This window comes from Aythya marila (assembly GCF_965140915.1).
Source record: "Aythya marila genome assembly, chromosome: 5".
Taxonomy (NCBI): domain Eukaryota; kingdom Metazoa; phylum Chordata; class Aves; order Anseriformes; family Anatidae; genus Aythya; species Aythya marila.
In genome coordinates, this window is record NC_139046.1 from 53,431,005 (window position 1) to 53,451,246 (window position 20,242).

The 20,242-nt window shown below is 71.1% G+C and overlaps 7 protein-coding genes across 7 annotated transcripts; 4 read left to right on the forward strand and 3 right to left on the reverse strand.

Moving 5' to 3' along the window:
- The first annotated feature begins 913 nt into the window (after positions 1-913).
- On the forward strand, positions 914-5,016 carry RTN4RL2 (reticulon 4 receptor like 2). Its single transcript, XM_082760524.1, has 3 exons — positions 914-1,152; positions 2,944-3,428; positions 3,920-5,016. The coding sequence occupies exons 1-3, from the start codon at positions 1,119-1,121 to the stop codon at positions 4,649-4,651; spliced, it is 1,251 nt and encodes a 416-aa protein (XP_082616650.1). The 5' UTR covers positions 914-1,118; the 3' UTR covers positions 4,652-5,016.
- Positions 5,017-5,589: 573 nt separating this feature from the next.
- TIMM10 (translocase of inner mitochondrial membrane 10) lies at positions 5,590-6,894 on the reverse strand. The gene is made up of 2 exons (XM_082760556.1): positions 6,772-6,894; positions 5,590-5,884 (listed from the first exon to the last, which is right to left on the reverse strand). The coding sequence occupies exons 1-2, from the start codon at positions 6,840-6,842 to the stop codon at positions 5,683-5,685; spliced, it is 273 nt and encodes a 90-aa protein (XP_082616682.1). The 5' UTR covers positions 6,843-6,894; the 3' UTR covers positions 5,590-5,682.
- SMTNL1 (smoothelin like 1) lies at positions 6,841-10,601 on the forward strand (the record flags this gene model as incomplete). Its single annotated transcript, XM_082761372.1, has 8 exons — positions 6,841-7,004; positions 8,307-8,856; positions 8,956-9,118; positions 9,327-9,357; positions 9,461-9,577; positions 9,802-9,904; positions 9,971-10,122; positions 10,404-10,601. 8 exons carry the CDS (start codon positions 6,841-6,843, stop codon positions 10,546-10,548), a joined length of 1,425 nt encoding a protein of 474 aa, XP_082617498.1. The 3' UTR covers positions 10,549-10,601.
- A 31-nt stretch (positions 10,602-10,632) lies between these two features.
- LOC309878305 (ubiquitin-conjugating enzyme E2 L5-like) lies at positions 10,633-12,522 on the reverse strand. Its single transcript, XM_082760611.1, has 4 exons — positions 12,162-12,522; positions 11,637-11,726; positions 11,028-11,214; positions 10,633-10,945 (listed from the first exon to the last, which is right to left on the reverse strand). The coding sequence occupies exons 1-4, from the start codon at positions 12,303-12,305 to the stop codon at positions 10,782-10,784; spliced, it is 585 nt and encodes a 194-aa protein (XP_082616737.1). The 5' UTR covers positions 12,306-12,522; the 3' UTR covers positions 10,633-10,781.
- Positions 12,523-12,650: 128 nt separating this feature from the next.
- SERPING1 (serpin family G member 1) lies at positions 12,651-15,453 on the forward strand. Its single transcript, XM_082760610.1, has 8 exons — positions 12,651-12,727; positions 12,880-12,949; positions 13,028-13,520; positions 13,607-13,744; positions 13,823-14,026; positions 14,157-14,299; positions 14,390-14,609; positions 14,729-15,453. The coding sequence occupies exons 2-8, from the start codon at positions 12,881-12,883 to the stop codon at positions 14,977-14,979; spliced, it is 1,518 nt and encodes a 505-aa protein (XP_082616736.1). The 5' UTR covers positions 12,651-12,727; position 12,880; the 3' UTR covers positions 14,980-15,453.
- A 219-nt stretch (positions 15,454-15,672) lies between these two features.
- Positions 15,673-17,272, reverse strand: YPEL4 (yippee like 4; the record flags this gene model as incomplete). The annotated part of the gene is made up of 5 exons (XM_082761373.1): positions 15,673-15,929; positions 16,021-16,129; positions 16,235-16,278; positions 16,541-16,855; positions 17,228-17,272. 5 exons carry the CDS (start codon positions 17,270-17,272, stop codon positions 15,840-15,842), a joined length of 603 nt encoding a protein of 200 aa, XP_082617499.1. The 3' UTR covers positions 15,673-15,839.
- A 557-nt stretch (positions 17,273-17,829) lies between these two features.
- On the forward strand, positions 17,830-20,129 carry CLP1 (cleavage factor polyribonucleotide kinase subunit 1). Its single transcript, XM_082762152.1, has 2 exons — positions 17,830-18,510; positions 19,379-20,129. The coding sequence occupies exons 1-2, from the start codon at positions 17,905-17,907 to the stop codon at positions 20,048-20,050; spliced, it is 1,278 nt and encodes a 425-aa protein (XP_082618278.1). The 5' UTR covers positions 17,830-17,904; the 3' UTR covers positions 20,051-20,129.
- The last annotated feature ends 113 nt before the right edge of the window (positions 20,130-20,242 follow it).

Consider the following 20,242-nt stretch of genomic DNA (forward strand, 5'->3'; position numbering starts at 1 on the left):
CCCTGCAGGACGGGAGAGACCGTGGGGGCCGCGCTGGGGACTTTGGGGAGGGGGACACAATTAGGGAGGGGGGACACCCAATTAGTGGGGGGGGACAGCGAGCGGATGGCAGCCCCTGAGTCAGCCCCGTGCCGCCCGCGACGCCCACCGCTCCCCGCCAGCGTCTGTCTCTCCAGCTTGTGATATTTCGCTCGCCGGGAGCCGCGCCGGAGACGGCACCGCAAACACGGCGGGTGCCAGATTGTGCCGCCGCAGCCTGGCACGGCCACGCGTGCCCCTCCCCACCCGTGGGGCCGCTGGCACCCCACGCCGGGAAGGAGGGAGGGAGGGAGGGGGACACACACACACACGGGACACCCCGGTGGCGCAGGAGCCACCCAACGCCCAGGCTGGCACCGCGGACAGCGCCCGCTCCGGCACCGCGGACAGCGCCACGGTCCCGCGTGGCCGTGGGGACGGAGCGAGGCCACCTCCCGAGCCCCCCCTCCCGGCTGTCCCCCCGTGTCCCGCGCTCGGGACGTCCCCTCCGGCCTCCCCAGGACCCCCGCGGCGAGTCCCCAAACCCCGGGGAGGCTCCTCCGCCGTGCGCCCCCCCCGCGCCCACTCTCGCCGCACCCACTCGCGAGTCCCCGCGTCCCGAGTGGGGCCCCCCCCGTGTCCCGCACCCCCAGCGGGCACCGCCCACCCTCTGCGCCTCCCCTTGTCCCCGCGTGTCCCCCTTTTGCCCCCCGCGGGTGGGCGCGTCCCGCGTGGGTGTGCGCGTCCCCCGTGGCGTGTCCCCCCCCCCCGAGGCTTAACGGGACGGCCCGGCCCGGCCGGGGAAGGGTTAAACCGAGGGGGGCGGAGCGGGGCCGCCCCGGGATAAGGCGCGGCACCGGGCACGGCTCAGCCCCTCCGGGAGCCGCGGGGAGAACCGAGCCCAGCCGTGCCCACCCGTGCCCAGCCGTGCCCACCCGTGCCATGCCCCGGGGCGGCGGCGGCGCTGGGGGCGGTGGGCGCTGCCGGCGGCGTAACGGGGGGTAAGGGGGGGCCCGCAGCCCCCCCCCCGGTCCCGGCCATGAGCTCCCGTGCACCGGGCAGTGCCTGAGCGCCCGCTCCCGGTCCCGGCCGCCCCCACCATGCTGCCCCCGACGGCTCGGGACCTGCCCCAAGGTAGGCGTGGGGCGGGCCGGGGGCAGGGACCCGCCGCGGGGGGGGGCGCACGGCCCGGCTCAGGGGTGCCCCGGGACCCCCGCCCCCCCCCCCCCTCCTCCCGGTGGCCGCGGGGACGTCGAGGGGGCGCAGCTCAGGATTTTGGGGGACCCCGAGGTTCTCGGGGTGAGCCCCGAGCGCACGGCTCGGGGCGGGGGGGCCCGGGGTGAGCGGGGAGCCCCGGGGCACCCAAGGGTGCCCGGGGTGCGCTGCGGGTGCCGTGCGCCCCCCCCCACCCCCGGGGTGCGCGCTGTGGGTGCCAGGAGCACCCCGGGGTGCGCCCCCTCGGGGGGGAGCCCTCAGGGGGAGCCGGGGGGGGCCGGGAGCACCCCGATAAGGGCGCGGGGCGCATTTAGGGCGCGGGGCCAGCCGGAGTCCTGAGACCCCACAACCCCCCCGCGGCACCTCGGGGGCTCGGGTACCCCGCGGGTGGGTGCCCGGAGGGGGGGCGCAGCGCTCGGGGAAGGGAAGCGGGACGGGGGGGTGGGCTTGGGGGGGGGGGGGAGCGTTTGGCACGGGGAGCGGTGCCCGGGAGCCGGTGACTTCAGCGCTAAACTGAGTCAGCCCGCGGCGAGGGGGAGTGACAGATGGGGCGCGGGAGGGGGGCGCCGGGGGGGCGCACGCCGGCACGGGGCGCCGGAGGAGGGGGGCGGCGCCGAGCAGCTGCGCCGGACGCCTCCTCGTCGTCGTCCCCCCCTTCTCCGTGTACCGGGGGGGGGCACACGCACACACACACACACACACACACAGAGCCGCCTCCCATCCCCCGGTGGAGGCAGCTCCGCGCTTCCCCCCTTCCCCTTAAAAAAAAAAAAAAAAAAAAAAAAGAAAAAAAGAAAAACTCTCCCCCCCTCCCCTCCCCATCTCCACCTCTCCGGGCCCGGGGCCAGGCCGCGGGGCTGAATTATGGATGAGGCTCTCGGGTTGCACCCGAGGGGGGGGACCGATATGGGGGACGAGGAAACGGAGGGGGGGGGGGGGAGGGACACGGGGGCGCAAACGCACCCGGAGCGGCGGCGACGCGTGTCACCGGTGCGCGCGTCAGCCCGCGCCCACGCGTGCCTTGCCCCGCACGTGGCCGCGGCACGCGTGCACGTGGCGCCGCCCTGCCGCCGGGGGCGCGCATGGGGGGCATCACCCCCCCGAGGGGGGGCCGGACCCCACGGGAATGGGGGTGTGAGGACGGTGAGGGGCGCCCCGAGGGCTCCCTGGGGTGCCCCGGGGTGTGGGGTGCGCACGGAGGTTCTGATGGGATCGTGAGCCTGGGTATGGCCCGAGGAGCTCCTGGGGCAGCGGGGTTGTGCGGGGTGGGTGTGGAGCTCTTGGGGTGTGTGGGCCTATAAAATGGTCGTGGGCATGGCCCCAGGGGCTCCTAGGGGATCTTGGCCCTATGGGATGGGCACGGCCCCACAGGGCTCCTAGGGGAGCGTGGGCATGGCCATGGAGAGCGCCTTGGGTGCGTGACCCAAGGGTGGGCATGGCCATATGGGGTGGGCACAGCCATATGGGATGAGCTTGGCCATTTGGGATGAGCACAGCCATGCGGGGTGGGCACGGCCCCATGGAGCTCCTGGGGCCAGAGAGAGCCCGTAGGCAGCCCGCGCCCTGGGGTGCTCCTGGGGGTGCCCTCCCTGGGGTGCCGCGGGGTGCTCCGGGCGCCGTGCGGGGCAGCGGGTGTGTGGGGCTGGGCTGGGGGCTTCGGGGCGCTGCCCCGGGCCGTGCCCCCGGGCTGATGCCCCACTGTGCCCGCAGGCGGGCGCCTGGCGGCCCTGCTGCTGGTGGTGCTGGCGTGGGTGCCCGGCGGGGCACCCGCCTGCCCTGCGCTCTGCACGTGCTACGTCTCGCCGCCCACCGTCAGCTGCCAGGCCAACAACTTCTCCTCGGTGCCCGCGGGGCTCCCGCCCGGCGCCCGCCGCCTCTTCCTGCAGAACAACGTCATCAGGGCGCTGCGGGCGGGCACCTTCGGGCCCAGCACCGTCACCCTCTGGCTCTACTCCAACAACATCTCCTCCATCCAGCCGGGCACCTTCCGCCACCTGCCCGCCCTCGAGGAGCTCGACCTGGGTGACAACCCTCACCTCCGCGTCCTGGCGCCCGACACCTTCCACGGCCTCCGGCGCCTCCAGGCCCTGCACCTCTACCGGTGCCAGCTGGCCAGCCTGCCCAGCGGCATCTTCCGTGGCCTCCACAGCCTCCAGTACCTCTACCTGCAGGAGAACGGGCTGCTCTACCTCCAGGTCCGCCTGCGCTCGGGCAGGGACCCGGGGCAGCGCCGCCGGAGGTGGCCCCGTGGGGCTGGGGGGAAGGGGGTGGCTGTGGGGCGGGCGTTGGAGCAGGGTTTGGGGAGGCTGGTGGGGCACGAGGCCTTCTGCTGGGTGCCCTCGGGGCAGGGTGATGGGTGGGGATGGGGGTGCAGGGATGGGGTGTGAGGTGGGGCACCAACGGGACGTGGAAGTCTTGGTGGTGCCCGTGGAGCGAGGATGGGGACAGGGCGCTGGTTGATGGCTGAAGGATGGGGACGTGGGACAAAGATGAGGGATGCCCACGGGGCAGGGACATGGAGATGAGGGATATCTGATGTCCATGGATCAGGAACTGGGGCAGGGAGATGAGGGATGCCCATGGAGCATGGATGGGAGGGGGTCAAGGCGATGCATGGTGCCCGTGGGGCTGGGACAGGTCCCCAAAAACGCCCCCGGCATCCACGCCCTTTCTCCCCGCCCCGCAGGATGACCTCTTCGCCGACCTGGCCAACCTGAGCCACCTCTTCCTGCACGGGAACCGTGTGCGGGCGCTGTCGGAGGGCGTTTTTCGGGGGCTGCCCAGCCTGGACCGCCTGCTGCTGCACGCCAACCGCCTGGCCGCCGTGCACCGCCGCGCCTTCCGCGGGCTGTCGCGCCTCACCATCCTCTACCTGTTCAACAACAGCCTGGCGGCGCTGCCCGGGGACCCGCTGGCCGCCCTGCCCGCCCTGCAGTTCCTGCGCCTCAACGCCAACCCCTGGGCCTGCGACTGCCGCGCGCGCCCGCTCTGGGCCTGGTTCCGCCGCACCCGCGTCTCCAGCTCGCCCGTGCCCTGCGCCAGCCCCCCGCAGCGCCGCGGCACCGACCTGCGCCACCTGCGGCCGCAAGACTTCGACGGCTGCCCCGAGGAGGACGAGGACGAGGAGGAGGAGGAGGAGAAGGACGAGGGTGGTGGCGGTGGTGGTGGCGGTGCGGTGGCCGTAGTGGGCACCCCCGGGCGGGCGCTGGGCCGCCCCGGCACCCTGCCCGCCGCGCCGCCCTCCGCCTTCTATCGCGACGGGCTGCCCCCTCACGACCTGCGGGGGTCCCAGCCCCAGCCGCCCCCCCCGTCCCGTGACTCCCGCGGCCCCCCCGAGGACGACGTCCCCTTGGCTGCGGCCCCGCGCCTGGCCCCTGCCCTCCTGCCCCTGCTGGCCCTGCTCCTGCCCACCCTCTGAGCCCACCCTCTGGGGGGGGGGGCTCGGCCCCATTTGGGGGGCACCCGGACCCCTCCTCGTCCCCGGGGGGGTCCCCCTGGGTTTCCCCGAGCTGCTGGGGGCACCTGGAGCAGGGGGGGGGTCCCCAGGACTCGGCCCTCCACCCGCCCTGAACAAAACCCCCCCCCGCAGGCAGCGAGCGGTTGGGAATTATTTATTAAAAATGGTCTTATTTTGGGAGCCTGGGGCCCGGCTGGCTGCGGCGCTGCCTTTCCAGGTCACGGCGCGCTCTCTGCTCGTGAAATATTGATGGCCCCGGCACCGCCGCCGGCCCGCAGGGCGCCACGGCGCACGCACGGCTCGCTGCGGCACGGCACGGACGGACAGACGGACGGGGTCGGGACTGGCCGCCCCTCTTCTGGGGTCTCTCAGGGCCAGAGTTCCTCTCCAGGGGTTTCCTCGCCCGGTTTCTTGTCCCAGTTTCCCCGTGTAGGTGTCTGGTCAGGTATCTCCCCCCCCCAAAGCGTCCCTGTTGGTGTTTTGGGGTCGTCCCTGTCCCTGTGTGGGTGTATTAGGGTTTTCCCTGCCCAGGTGTGGTGTATTGGGGTTATTCCCCTGCAGGTGTCCCCGTGTAGGTGTTTTGGGGTCGTCCCTGTGCAGGTGTCCCTCTCTGCCTGCCCTATTTCCCTGTGTGTCCCTGTAGGGTCTTTCCTAGCCATCCCCTAGCGTTTCCCTCCCCCTCAAGCTCCCGGGGGCCGGCAGCGCCCCGTCCCCACCCCACAGGGGATTAGGAGGGGCTCAGCCCGGCTCTGCCTAATCCCAGATTACATGGGTGGGGCTGGGGGCACGGCGGGTGCCCCCCTCAAGGACATGGCTCTGGGGGGACACCAGGGGGGGCCACCCCCCATCCCACAGCCAGATTTGGGGCACGAACCCTTGACAAAACAGCGCAGGGTGGGTTTGGGGGGCGAGGCGAGCAGCCAGCTGGCCCCAAAGCCTCCAGTTTATTAGTGGGGGAAGGGGAGGGGGGTGACACGCACACAAAGGGGGGGTCAGGCGGTGCCCGTGCCCTGCTGCATGCGCTTGAGGAGCTCCTCGTCCTGCAGCGACAGCTCCGTCAGCTTCTTGCCCATCCTCTCGTGGACGTCCAGGTACTTGGCCACGCAGCGGTCCAGGCACACGCTCTCGCCCTTGGACAGCTCGGGCTCCTTGTAGTGGGGGGGGACGCACTTGCGGTGGCACGCCTGCGTCATCCTGCGCGGCACCACGCTGTCACAGCCCCGCCACGTGCCCCAGTGCCCCCCAGCACCCCCTGTGCCCCCCCAGGTAAAGGCAGTTCCCCAGCAGCCCCCCCCCAATCCCTCAGGCACCTCCAGTGTTCACAGTCCCCCCTATTTCCCAGCACCCCCAAACCCCCTCAGGACCCCCCCATTCTCCAGAACCCCGCAGTTCCTCCAGCCCCTCCAGGACCCCCAGATTCCTCCCCAGGCACCCCCAGTGTCCCCTAAATGAGGTCTCCCTAAAGACCCCCAAGACCCTTAGAGCCTCCCAGGGCCCCCAGCTCCCCCAGTTCCCTCCCAGCCCCCCCAGTGTCCCCTGACTCGGGCCTCTCAGACCCCCCCCCATTCCCTAGCCCCCCCCAAGACCCCCTAACTCCCTGCAGCCCCCCAGCTCCCCCAGCCCCCCTCAGTCCCCCCCAGGACCCCCAGCTCCCTAATCCCTGACCCTATCAGGACCCCCAGCCCCTCCCCAATCCCCATGCACCCTCAGGACCCCCAAGCTCCCCCCGGACCCTCAGGACCCCCTCAGCCCCCCCCAGGACCCCCCAGCCCCCCCCCCATTCCCAGGCTCCCCAATCCCCAGCCCCCCCAAGACCCCCTAAAACCTCCAACTCCCCCCTCAATCCCTAGCCCCCCAGCCCCCTCCCCAGCTCCCCCGAGCCCCCCCAGGCCCCCCAAGAGCCCCCAGGACCCCCCAGCCCCCCCCAACCCCAGCCCCCCCCCCAAAACCCCCTCCCCAACCCCCCCAGGACCCCCCAGAACCCCTCAACCCCCCCCAATCCCTAACGCCCCAGGACCCCTCAGCCCCCCCCAGGACCCCTCAGCCCTCCCAAGCCCCCCCAGCCCCCCCAGCCCCCTCACCGGCTGTACATGTCTGCCATCATGTCCACCTCCAGCTCCGCCGCCAGCTGCTGGGCCCGCAGCGGGTCCATGGCGGCCCCCGGCGGGAAGCGGCCGCCCCACGCGCTTCCGCCCGCACGCCGCCCCGCCCCGCCCCGCCGCCGCCCCGCCGGCCAATCGGAGCCGGGAGGGGAGGGACTGGCGCGTCGCCCGGCCAATGAGAGGGCGGAGATCGAGGGGCGGGGCGCGGGGAGGTGAAGCGGGAGGGGAGGCGCGCTGCCCGCCCTCAGCCCCACGGGGACGGGGTCGGCGCTCGGCCCCCGCGTGTGGGGCTGGGCCCCAGTGTCCCAAATGTCACCAGTGTGCCCCCAATGGCCCAAATGTCCCCCCAGTGTCTCCCCAATGTCCCCTCGTGTCCCCCCAATGCCTCCACATGTCCCCAGTGTCCCCCCAAGTTCCTAAAGTCCCACATGTCCCATCATGTCCCCCTCATGTCCCCCCAATGTTCCCCATGTTCCCCATGTCCTCCAACGTGCCCCCGATGTCCCCCCATGTCCCAAATGTCCCCCCTATGTCCCCTCATGTCCCCTATGTCCCCTCATGTCCCCCCTGTCCCCCCAATGTCCCCCATGTTCCCCATGTCCCTCAATGTCCCCCCATGCATCTGTGTCCCCAATGTCCAACCACATTCCCCTGTGTCCCCCCTGTCTCCCGTCTCCCTCCATGTCCCCCCACATGCCCCATATCCCCCATGTCCCCCCCAATGTCCCCACTGCCCCCCGTGCGTCCCCCATGTCCCCCATGTGCCTGTGCACTCCATGTCCCCCGTGTCCCCTCATGTGTCCCCATGTCCCCCCAATGTCCCCATGTCCCCATGTCCCACACCTGTGACCCCCCCATGTGCCCCATATCCCCCCTGTACCCATTCTCCTTGTGTCCCCCTGTGCCCCCCACATCCCTGTGTTCCCCCCATGTCCCCCATGTGCCATTTCCCCCCGACCTTCCCAAACCCCATGGGGGTACCGCTGTCCCCTTGTGTCCCCATTGTCCCCCCCGTCTGGCCATCCTGCTGCCACCCACGCGGCCGTGTCCCCTCCTCGCCCGTCCCACAGCGTGTCCCCCGCTCCCCCCGGCCCCGCTGACTGAAGGCGGCACCTGCGGTGCTCAAATAGCACCGGGGGCCGGGATGGGGCCACCAAGGCCGGGACGGGGCTGGGGAGGCCGGGACGGAGCCCGGAGGACGGTGAGGGCGGCTTGGGGGGGGATATGGGGCAGGGGGCTGGGGGCCGGGGGAGCTGGGGGGGCGACGGGGGTGTCGGGAAGTGGGGAAGGGGATGGGGAGAGGAATTGGGGTGGGGTGGGGTGGGGGAGGCCAGGGGGAGGCTGGGAGGGGGAATGGGGAGAGGATTTGGGGGAGACGGGAGGGGGACGGGGCAGGGTTTGGGATGGGGGGGATAGGGGGGAGAGGGGGCAATGGGGTGGGGGAGAGCTCGGGGTGGGGGGAGGCTGGGGGGGGGCACAGCGAGCCCCCCGCTGACAGCCCTGCGGCCCCGCAGCAGCGGCATGGAGCCCCATGGAGACCCTGCCCACGGAGACCCCAAATCCACTGCCCCCAACATGGGGGACCCCACGCAGCCTCCTGGGGGGGCGGCGGAGGCTGGGGGGGAGGCCAAGGAGGAGGCAGCGAAGGATAACGGGGGGGAGGCCAAAGGAGAAGAGGGTGGGGGGGGGGAGGCCACGGTGGAGGCAGCAAGGGATAACGGGGTAGAGGCCAAGGTGGAGGCTGCAAAGGATAACGGGGGGGAGGCCAAGGGAGAAGAAGATGGGGGTGAGGCCAAGGCGGAGGCAGAGAAGGGCACCGGGAGTGAGGCTGGAAAGGGTGCTGGGGACGAGGCCAAGGCAACGGAGGAGGCCGCTAGGGATGGGGGCGAGGGGGAGGCTGCGAAAGGAGCCGGGAGCGAGGCCGGGGGAGCGGAGGCTGCCGGGGGCGAGGCCGATGGGGAGGCAGCGGTGAAGGAGCCCCCAGCGGCACCGGCTGCTGGGGGAGAGGCCGAGGCGGAGGAGAAGGCTGAGCCGGCGGCTGCAGGCGGCCCCCGGGGCCGTCAGGTGAGAGGGAACACGAGCGGGGTGGCACAGCTGGGGACAGGGGACAGAGGGCCAGGACGCGGTGCCACGTCCCACTGCCACCCCGCCTGTGCCCGGCAGGAGCCCACCTGGCTGCAGGACGAGGAGGACGAGCTGTGGCCCGAGTTCCCCCCCTGCTCACCCAGCACCGAGGGGGCGGCCAGCCCCACGTCCCCCCTCTCTCCCACATCCCCCATGTCCCCTACGTCTCCCCTGTCCCCTGTGTCCCCCACATCCCCCACAGGTAAGGGCCGTACTGGGCAGGGACACTGGAGCCCCCTATAGATCCCCTATAAATCCCCTACAGATCCCCACATCCCCTCCCTATAGGCTCTGTCCCCAGCCCAGGGATGCCCCTCAACCTGGGACCCCCACCCAAGGGTGCCCCCAGGGGGTGTCCCCATGCGGGGTGCCCCCTCCCACCCCACTGACCCCTCTGATTTCCCCCACAGCTGGCGCTGAGGGCTCGGGAGGCAGTGAGAGGTGAGAGCCGGGGGGTGGGACCCCAAAACCCGGCTGTCCCCATCGGTGGCACCCCCAGCGGTGCCCCCGTCCCCACGCACGGTGGCCACACCTGTGTCCCCAGGGCTGCGTCCCCAGGGGGGCCACGGGACCGGGTGCCCCCCAGGGTGGTGGCCGTGGGGCGGCCACGGGCGAGTGCCAAGGCACAGGGGCGCAGCGCCATCCTGGAGAAGTTTGGAGGGTGAGTGGGGCCTGGGGGGGGGACAGGGGGCAGTGGGGGCTCAATGGGGTGGCTGGGGGGGAATGGGGTGCGTGAAGTAGTTGGGGAGGGAATGGTGTTATGGGGCATGTGGCAGAGGGGGATACAGGGGACGTGGGGCACGGGGCTGCTGGGGAAGGGCCCCATGAGGGAAACGAACCCACGGGGGACACCGTGCACTACCCCACGGAGCGGGTCGGCCATAGGGCAGCCAAGGGCCCGGCCCCACACCTGAAGCGCCCGGGGGGCGCCGGCTCGGTGAAGGCCATGCTGCTGGAGTGGTGCCGCGCCAGGACCCGCGGCTACCAGGTGAGGGGCGGCGGGGCGGGGGGCCGGGGGGGCTGCCGGCACCCTGACCCCCCCCTGCCCGCCCAGCACGTGGACATCCAGAACTTCACGGGGAGCTGGGGCAGCGGCCTGGCCTTCTGCGCCCTCATCCACAGCTTCTTCCCCGACGCCTTCGACTACGGCAGCCTCCAGCCCCAGGACCGCCGGCACAACTTCACCCTGGCCTTCGCCACCGCAGAGTGAGTGCGTCCCCGTCCCCGTCCCCTCCGGATGGTGGCACTTGGCCCCACGGGGAGGGTCAGGGTGGGAATCGGGACATTTCTGCTCAGAAACAGCAGTGAGGTGTAGGGACGGGTTGCCCAGGGAGGTGGTGGGGTCACCGTCCCTGGGGGTGTTCAAGGAGAGGCTGGACGTGGTGCTTGGGGATGGGGTTTGGTGGGGAAATCGGAGGTAGGGGACGGTTGGGCCAGGTGATTTTGGGGTCTTCCCAACCCTCATGACTCCGATGCCATGATTTTAGGGAGCGGGCCGACTGCGCCCCGCTGCTGGACGTGGAGGACATGCTGCGGCTGGCGGTGCCCGACGCCAAGTGCGTCTACACCTACGTGCAGGAGCTGTACCGCAGCCTGGTGGCCAAGGGGCTGGTGAAGACCAAGAAGCGCTGAGCCCCCTCCCCGGCCCCCAGCGCCCACCCCGCTCCCCGCCCCAGCGTTTCGTCCCCCCGGCAGTAAAGGTTTGCAGTGCCCGGCCTCGTCTCTATTTTTCAGGGACCCCGTGGTGTTGAAGGCTCACGGAGACGAAGCAGCAGGGGGAATAAATTAATTACTTTATGGATGGAGTGGGGGCGATGCCCAGGCCCCGGGGTTGCTCAGGAGGGGGCCGGGGTGCTGAGCTGAGCTCAGGACCCGGGAGGCTCTGGCCGCGGCTCGGCGTGGCTGCGGGTGTGCTCCTCTGCACGCCGCCAGAAGGTTTCGGGCTGCTCGCCCAGCTCGCGGGCCAGCTCCAGCCGCATCACCCGCTCCCTGTCGGGGTGGTCCAGCAGCAGCAGCAGGTCCTGCAGCACTGCGGGGGGTACACGGGGGGTTGGGGGGGGTCAGCGCCCGGATCCTCCGCACCCCGGCACCCCCCAGCCCCCGGCACCCACCGTGGACGGCGCAGGTGGTGTGCTGCCAGCAGTGAAGGGAGGTGAGGGGCTGGCAGACGCTGCCGTCCTCGCCCACGCCGGGGTGGTAGATGCTGGTCAGGAGCCTGGCGCGGGGGGGGGCCAGCGGGTGGTGCGGGGAGAAGACCAGCTCGAAGCGGAAGGCGCCCATGTTGTAGGGGGGGTTGTTCTGAGGCACAAAGCGGGGCGTCTCAGCCCCCCAGTGCCGCCCGGGCACGGAGGGGATCCCCCCTGGACAGCCCCCACGGAGCACCCGCAGCCCCGTGTGCCCCATGGGGGGGTGGGAACCCCACCCACAGCCCCCTGGCTGCCCCCACATCCCCCCCAGTCTGCACGGTGTCCCCAGGGGAAGCCGCCCCATAGTGCTTCCCACAATAAGGACACCCCCCCCGTGTCCCCAAGGACCCCTGTGCACCCCAAAAACCCCTGGGACCCCCCACGCACCCATGGCACCCCTGTGCACCCCTCACGCCCCTGAGCCCCCCCTCCCCAGGACCTCCCCTGTATCCCCCCACACCCCCAGAACCCCCTTCCCCCAGGACCCCCCCGTGACCTCCCCACCCCCAGGCCCTCCCCAGGCCCCCCACTCACGGGCAGCAGCAGCCCCCCCCAGCGCAGCACGTCGCCCCCCAGCAGCTGCAGATCGCGGACCCCCTTCCACTGCCGCGCCTCCTCCAGGTCCTGCGGGGGGGGGGGGAACGAGATTAGGGGTGGGGCCACCCCAGTACACGCCCCGACGGGGAAACGAAACTGGAAGTCGGCACCCACCGGCACCCCACGGCACCCCACGGCACCCACCGACACCCCATGGCACCCGCTGCCACCCCACAGCACTGGGACCCACTGGGACCCCCCGGCATTGGGACCCTCCTGGCACCGCACCCCCTGACACCCCCTGGCACCCACCGACACCCCCTGACACCCCCTGACACCCACTGACACCCACCAGCACCAGGATCCCCCCCGCACCCTCACCTCGGGGCCAGCACCCCCCAAATGCCACCAGCACCCCCCACAACCCCCTGCCCCAAATACCGCCCCGCTGCACCCCAGTACCGGGACCCCCACCCCATTGGGGTGGGCACCCAGCGTGCCGCCCCCAGTGCCCCCACCCACCCGTGCCAGCCTCCTGCTCATGGCCATCGGTGCTGGGTGCCAGGTGCCGGGTGCTGGGTGTCCCGTTGGGCACCTCGGGGTGGGACCCACCCGAGGCCACCCCTTTGGGGGTGGGGTAAGAGGCTGTGGCCCCTCCCTGAACATGGGGGCCGGGGGGGGCAGATGGGGCAATAGGTGGCTGGGCTGCTCCTTGGCACCTCGGGGGGCATAAAGATGGGGCCGTTGGGTGGCTGGGCTGTCCCTTGTCACCTCGGGGGGCACGGAAAAGGGGTCGTTGGGTGGGTAGGCTGCCCTACCCCAACTCCCAGTGGGTGCCCCATAAGGGGGGCAGGTCCTCCAGCCGCTGTGGGGTGGGCCGGGCGATGTGGGGTCAGCACCTCTGACCGCGGGTGCCCCCGCCAAGCCCGGCCCTCAGCCCCCCCTGCACCCTCCCTCCGCCGGGGCTGATTTACGGGAAGCCTCCCCGGCCTCCCGCCCTCCTTAATCTTTAACCACGCGGGGCTGCGGCCGGCCAGTTCCCCCCAGCGCCCGGCCGGACACTCGGGGAGCACCCCACTGGCACCCAGGTGGGACGGGGGCGGCCCCCTCCGTCGCCCAGGGCTGCTGGGGGATGTTGGGCAGGGGGCTCGGGGGGCTGGGGTGCACGGTTTGTGGGTACAGGGGCTGGAGTGGGGGCGTCGGGTGCCCTTTGGAGCCGTGACCAGTGCTTGCCCACCAGGATGGCCACCGCGAGGGTCTGCCTGCCCCTGCTGTGGGTGGTGGCCGCAGCCTCTGCCGCTGTCACCCCGGTAAGTGTGGCCCAGGGACGTGGGCTCCCCACCCCCGGGTGCCCCCCTGCCCGCCCTCACCGGGGTCCCCGTGCCCAGGTCCCCACGCCGGAAGCTTCTCCCAGCACGCTGAGCCTGGGCACCCTGCAGCCGGCACAGACGGTGTCCCCACGTCCCACCCCAGCCCCTCTGGGGGACGTGGGGACACCGTCCCCGCCTGCGCCCAGCCCCGAGGAGGAGCCCACCCTGGACGTCACCCTCGAGAGCAAGGAGCCCCTGGACACCCAGGAGCCAGGGCCAGCACCTGAGGAGCACGGGACCACCACCAGCGGGAGCACAGCAGGAGCTGCCCCCGGGACCACCGAGGATCCCTTCGGCACCCTGAGCACAAGCACCCCGCCGTGCCCCGGCGACGAGGACCCCCCCGAGGCCTGCGGGGCACCCACGGGGGCGCAGAGGGCGGCGGTGGCCGAGGCCCTGGGCACCTTCGCCGTGCGTTTCTACCGGCACATGGCGGAGGCGGCCGAGCCCGGCGCCAACCTGCTCTTCTCCCCCCTCAACGTGGCCCTGGGGCTGTCGCACCTCCTGCTGGGTGAGGGGCTCCGTGGGCACCGCCACCCAGCCTGGCACCCGTGGGTGCCGCTGTGGGTGCCCGCTGAGCCTCGCTGTCACCTGCAGGTGCTCGGGGTGAGACCCAGGAGCGCTTGGCCGCCGTCCTGGGCTACCCACCGGGGTCGGAGTGCGTGCACGGAGCCCTGCAGCAGCTGGCCGCCGTGCCCGGGCTGCTGGCCGCCTCGCAGATCTTCCACCACCCAGGTGAGCCGGGTGCCAGCGGGGGGGCGGCAAGGATGGGGGCAAACGCAGAGCCTCCTGACGTGCCCCTCCGCTGCGCAGCCCTGTCCCTGCGGCCCCGCTTCCTGAACGAGTCGCTGCGCTTCTACGAGGCCCTGCCGCGGGAGCTGAGCGGCAACGAGAGCCTGGACCTGCAGCGCATCAACGCCTGGGTGCGCCAGGCCACCCGCGGCCGCCTGCCCCAGCTGCTGGCACAGCTGCCCCCCGAGCCGCGCCTGGTGCTGCTCAGCGCCGTGCACTTCCAGGGTATGCTGCTGCCACCCGGGAGCCACCCGGGATCTGCTCTTTGGGTTCTGAGGGTGCTCGCGTGGTCGTTGCCCTGCTGGGACCCCCCGTCCCCACGACGCCCTGTCCCCACGGTCCCGTGTCCCCGCAGCCCGCTGGCAGACGCCGTTCAAGGCCAAGCAGACGATGCCGCTGCCCTTCCTGCGCCACGGCCTCCCGCCCGTGTCCGTGCCCACCATGACCAGCAAGAAGTACCCCGTGGCCTCCTTCACCGACTCCCGCCTGCAGGTCCAGGTACCCACCCCCCCCCAGACATCAATCCCACGGGATTTGGGGTGGGATGTCCCCAACATCCCCGTGGTGACCCGAGGCTCCATCCCCCAGGTGGGGCGGCTGGAGCTGAGCGAGGGGCTGAGCCTGGTGGTGCTGGTGCCGCGGGGAGCCCCGGAGGCACTGGGGGCCGTGGAGCGGGCACTGGACCCCCCGACCTTCCTGGCGCTGCTGCGGAGGGCAGCCGGCACCCCGACACGCGCCACTGCCATCGCCCTGCCCCGCGTGTACCTCGACCTCGCCCTGGACGTGGTGGCCCTGGTCCACGACATGGGTAAGGCACCCCCCGTCGCCCGGCCCTATAACACCCGGGAGGGGTCCCCGATGTCCCCCACGCCCCCAAATGTCCCCCTCCCCGTGTCCCCGTGTCCGTGCTGAGGCCGGGTGCCGCAGACTACGGGCTGTTCCTGGACGCGGAGCTGTGTGGGCTGGCGCGGGGCCCGGCGGTGGCGGTGGACGCGGCGCAGCACCGGGCCGTGCTGGCGCTGGACGAGGCCGGCGTGGAGGCGGCGGGGGCCATGGCCACCTCGGTGGCCCGCACGGCCCTGCTGCTGGAGGCGCTGCAGCCCTTCCTCTTCGTCATCTGGGACCACGCCGGCGAAGTCCCCCTCTTCATGGGGCGCCTCAGCGACCCCCAGCCCTGACGCCTGCCCCACGGGGGGCACGGCCCCCTCCTTCCTCCCCTCCTCTCCCTCCTTCTCCCTGCTTCTCTTCTCCCTTCTTCCATCCCTCTCCCCCCCTTCCCATCCCATCCGTCCCTTTTTCTTCCCTCCTTCCCCCTTTCCTCCTCTCCTCCCTCCTTTTCTCTCCTCCCCTTCCCTCCCTCCTTCCCTTGTCCCTCCCTCTCTCCCTGCTTCCTCCTCCCCTCCTCCCATCCCATCCCATCCCATCCCATCCCATCCCATCCCATCCCATCCCATCCCATCCCATCCCATCCCACCCCACCCCACCCCACCCATCCCACCCCACCCCACCCCACCCATCCCATTTTCCCCCTTCCCATCCCTCCCTTTCCTCCTCCCCCCCCAAACCCCCAGCCCCCTGGGGTGCCGCAGAGCCCCCAGCCCCCAGTCACCCCATCAGCTCCGGGCCTGGGGCCCCAATAAATGCTCTGCCCCCCTGCACGGCTCCTGTTGGAGGGCGGAAGGCAACGAGGGGGGGGTCTATTAGGCTATTTGGGGTAGCAATTTGGGGGCTATCACCACCAGCACGCCCTGGGGGAGCGCTGGGCACGTGCCAGGTGTCCCCCAGGAGGGCCGGGGCTAAGCGAGGGGGGAGCAGCAGTGTCGGGGGGTGACACCTGGCACCTTCCTATAAAAAAAAAAGCTTTTATTCCCCTAAAAAAGCTGCCCGCAGCCTCCCCCCGTGCTGGTGATGGGCCCTGTGATGCCCTGGCAGGGTGCCCCCACCACAGGGCACCGGGAAGGTGCGGAGTTGTGGGGTGGGGGGGACACCGCGCTGCCACCCCGACAGCGGGGTGCCGCGGGGTGCCCCCGGCGTGCCGTCAGTCCCAGCCGTTCTCCTTCACCATGTGCGACGTCTCGATGATGAACTTCCCCTCCTTGTACTTCTGGCTGCTCTCGAAGGCCTGCTCCTGGGGGGAGGGCAGCCTGAGACACCCCCCCCCACCCCCATATAGCCCAGGATTTGGGATTTAGGGGTGCCGGGGGCGCGGGCCAACTCACATATTTCCAGCCCAGGGTGGTTTTGCAGCTCTCGCAGAAGATGTCGGCCACCGAGTGCAGCCCGGTGAGCAGCAGGCGCTGCTCGGCTGGCCCGCAGCCCACGTTAACCCTGCGCAAAGCCGGGAGCCGTGGGCATGCCGGGGGTGTCCCCGTCCCCCTCCCCAATGTCCCCTGAGCCCCTCGGGGCAAGTACCCCGGTGCCCGCGGTACTCACACGGAGTTGAAGAGGTAGGCACGGCCATGGCTGCCCTGGAAGGACTGCAGGGACACCAGTCACCAGCGGGGACACCCCCGACCCCACCGCGTCCCCCGGGGGCACCGCCACGGGGGGGGGTACGGCGACCCCCCTACCACCCCCGGGACCCCACGCGGGGTTGCTCACCGCCCCGGGGACCCCACAAAATGGATGCCCGGCACCACAGGGACCAGCCCCCCCCCCCAGGGGAGGATGCTCGGCACCCCAGGACCCCATGGGGACACTCGGGGGGGACGGGACAGGGACGCAGCGCGGGGGGGGCACCTTGGAGATGAGCTCCTCGTGGCGGGCCAGGTGTGCCCGGCAGTGGACGCAGCTGTAGGTGCGGTGTGAGCGGGGCAGGTAGCTGTGGAAGGTCCTGGGGGGCAGGCAGGCGGCGGGGGGCAGGTGGCGGCGGGCTGGCGGCGGTGGCACCGAGGGTGGCAGGGCCCCGGGGGGCCGGGGGGGCGCGGGGGGCACCGTGCACCCCCCGCACAGCCGCTGGCAGGGGAAGCAGCGCAGCAGGGTGCTGAGAGCCGTCTTTCCTCCCGCGCCGGGGCCCCCCCAAGGGGAGAAGGGGCTGGAAATGGGGGGGGCGACCTGCAAAGGGGGAAAAAAGTGAGGGGGGGCAGCGCTGGGACCCCCCCCACGGGGTGTGCAGGGGGGGGCAGTCCCTGGTGTGTCCCCCTTGGGGACATGGGGGGGGGCAGGGGGATAAGGGGGTGTAGGGGGGTTTTGGGGTGTTTTGGGGGGGTCTGAGGGGGTCCAAGGGGGTGCGGGGGGGCCGGTGCCGTGCTCACCGCCTGCCGCTGTCCCCGCTGTCCCCGCTGTCCCCGGTGTCGCCGTCCCCGGTGCCGGCACCGGGCGGGAGGAGGGGGGTGGGGATGGAGGGGGGTGGGGGTGGGGGGGGCACCGCACGCCCGGGGACTGCATCACGGCACCGTGACTCATCCCCCCCCCGCGTGACGTCACTGTGACGTCACCGCCGTGCTGACACTGCTGTGATGTCACCACCATGATGTCACCACCATGACGTCACCCCCGAGGGGTATGCTGCAGAGACAGGGCTGTGGGTGTCACCTCGGGGTCTCCTCCCCCTTCTCGGGGTCCCCCCTCCCCCAGCCTCCGCTCCCCGCAGAGGGCCCCCCGGGGAGGGGCATGTAAATGAGATGCAAATGAGTTTGGTGCAGGGAGGGGAGGGCTGTGCGCGAGTGGTGTGCAAACACAGTGTGAATGGAGCCGGGGGGGAGCACACGGTGATAGATAGCCCCTATCAGGGCTACAGACCCCCGGTGGGGGGGCTGTATGCAAATGAGATGCTAATTAATCGTGGGGGCAGCACCCGGACTACAACACCCAGAATGCCCCGCGCGGCTGCCATGGCAACCGCGCCTCCCGGCGGGCTGTAGAGACCTCACTTCCGGCGCGGCGCGCGGCCCTTCAGGGCGCCGGTAGGCGAGAGGGGGGGCGCCATGTTGGGGGGGGCCGGGACCCCGAGCCGGGAGGGGGCACCCAGAGGGGCCCGGGGGGGCTGAGGGGGGCTCGGAGGGGCTGAGAAGGGACCGGGGGAGCCGAGGGGGCCCGGGGGGAGCAGAAGCGGGCGAGGGGCGAGGCCCCGGCGCTGCAGCCCCCTCAGGGCCGGCGCCAAGATGGCGGAGGAGGGCGGCGAGGAGAAGAAGCAGGTGGCCAAGTTCGAGCTGGAGCGCGAGACCGAGCTGCGCTTCGAGGTGGAGGCCTCGCAGACGGTGCAGATGGAGCTGCTGACCGGCATGGCCGAGGTGTTCGGCACCGAGCTGACCCGCAACAAGAAGTTCACCTTCGACGCCGGCGCCAAGGTGGCCGTCTTCACCTGGCACGGCTGCAGCGTGCAGCTCAGCGGGCGCACCGAGGTGGCCTACGTGTCCAAGGACACCCCCATGCTGCTCTACCTCAACACGCACACGGCCCTGGAGCAGATGCGCCGGCAGGCGGAGCGCGAGGACGAGCGGGGGCCCCGCGTCATGGTGGTGGGCCCCACCGACGTGGGCAAGTCCACCGTGTGCCGCCTGCTGCTCAACTACGCCGTGCGCCTGGGCCGCCGGCCCACCTTCGTGGAGCTGGACGTGGGCCAGGGCTCCGTCTCCATCCCCGGCACCATGGGCGCCCTCTACATCGAGCGGCCGGCGGACGTGGAGGAGGGGTTTTCGCTCCAGGCCCCGCTGGTCTACCACTTCGGCTCCACCACGCCGGGCACCAACATCAAGCTCTACAACAAGGTGAGCCCCAGGGATCTCGCCCCACCTGCAGCAGGGCAGGGGATCCCTGCCCGCCTCTGTGAGTCTGGGGTCACCCCGTTGGTTTTGGTGCTGTGTAACACCGTGGCTGTGCCTGGCTGAGCTGGGACATGAGGCTCAGCACAGGTGTCAGCCCACAGCGAGGAGCTTGGCCCTGCCAGCTCTGCTAGGATTGAAGCTGCGTGGCTTCCTTTCCCTTCCCGCTGCCCTCAGCCAGGCTGTCTGCGAGCAGAGAGCCCCCGGGCAGAAAGAGATCCCACAAAAGCACATAGAAGCTGATTTGGACTCGCAATGTCCTGCTGCACCTGCTGCTTGGTGACAGTTGGAGGCCCTTGTTTGGCCCGGAGCTGTCCTCAGCTCTGCTCTTGCCCCTGTCCCATCTGTGGGATACCGGGGAGCAGCTCTCCTGGTGTGGCTGAGCACCCTTAAGGTCCTGTAATGTGATTTAGGAACGGCTCCAGCACCGAGCCTGGCAGCTGACTGGGAGGATTTCCCCCCAGGGGGTTGTCCATGAGCCAGACATCATTCCTGTGTCAGCAAATAAACCTGCCAAGCACATTTAGGGACGTTGCTGATGGTCAACTTGTCCCTAAGAACGGGACACAGCCTCGTGGCGTGGCCTCCTGCCCACCCCCATCAGAACTGACATGGTTTGGGTTGCACACCCTGAGAGCAGGTCCCAAAGGTGATGGTGAGAGGTTTTTGGGGGGTGAGTTTTGGGACGCTGAAGTCAAGGAGGTTATTTGGGGTGACACGGTGAGGTGAGGGCTGGCTGTGGGGAGCGAGGGGGGGCAGGGGGAAGAGCCCAGCTCCCGTTGTGCCCCCAAAGCTCTCCCCGTCTGCCCCGCAGATCACGTCCCGCCTGGCTGACGTCTTCAACCAGCGCTGCGAGGTGAACCGGCGTGCCTCGGTGAGCGGCTGCGTCATCAACACGTGCGGCTGGGTGAAGGGCTCGGGCTACCAGGCGCTGGTGCACGCCGCTTCCGCCTTCGAGGTGGATGTGGTGGTGGTGCTGGACCAGGAGCGCCTCTACAACGAGCTCAAGAGGGACCTGCCCCACTTCGTGCGCACCGTGCTGCTCCCCAAATCCGGCGGGGTGGTGGAGCGCTCCAAGGACTTCCGCCGCGAGTGCCGGGACGACCGCATCCGCGAGTACTTCTACGGCTTCCGGGGCTGCTTCTACCCGCACGCCTTCGACGTCAAGTTCTCCGACGTCAAGATCTACAAGGTGGGGGCGCCCACCATCCCGGACTCCTGCCTGCCGCTGGGGATGTCGCAGGAGGACAACCAGCTGAAGCTGGTGCCGGTGACGCCGGGCAGGGACATGGTGCACCACCTGCTGAGCGTCAGCATGGCCGACAGCGCCGACGACAACATCTCGGAGACCAGCGTGGCCGGCTTCATCGTGGTCACCGGCGTCGACCTGGAGCGCCAGGTCTTCACCGTGCTCTCGCCCGCGCCTCGCCCCCTGCCCAAGAACTTCCTCCTCATCATGGACATCCGCTTCATGGACCTCAAGTAGCGCCCCCGCCCCCTTTTCTCGCAGCCCCCTTTTTGTACCGCTTCTTATTAAAGCCCTGCCTCGGGCTCCTGCCTTCTGCTGCCTTCTGCCCCCGGCCGCGGGGAGGGCACCCGGGGGTGCTCAGGGCGAGCCCCCAGCCCCGGGACGACCGCCCAAATCCCCGCTGGGTGTGCCTGGGCACCCCCTTTCCCC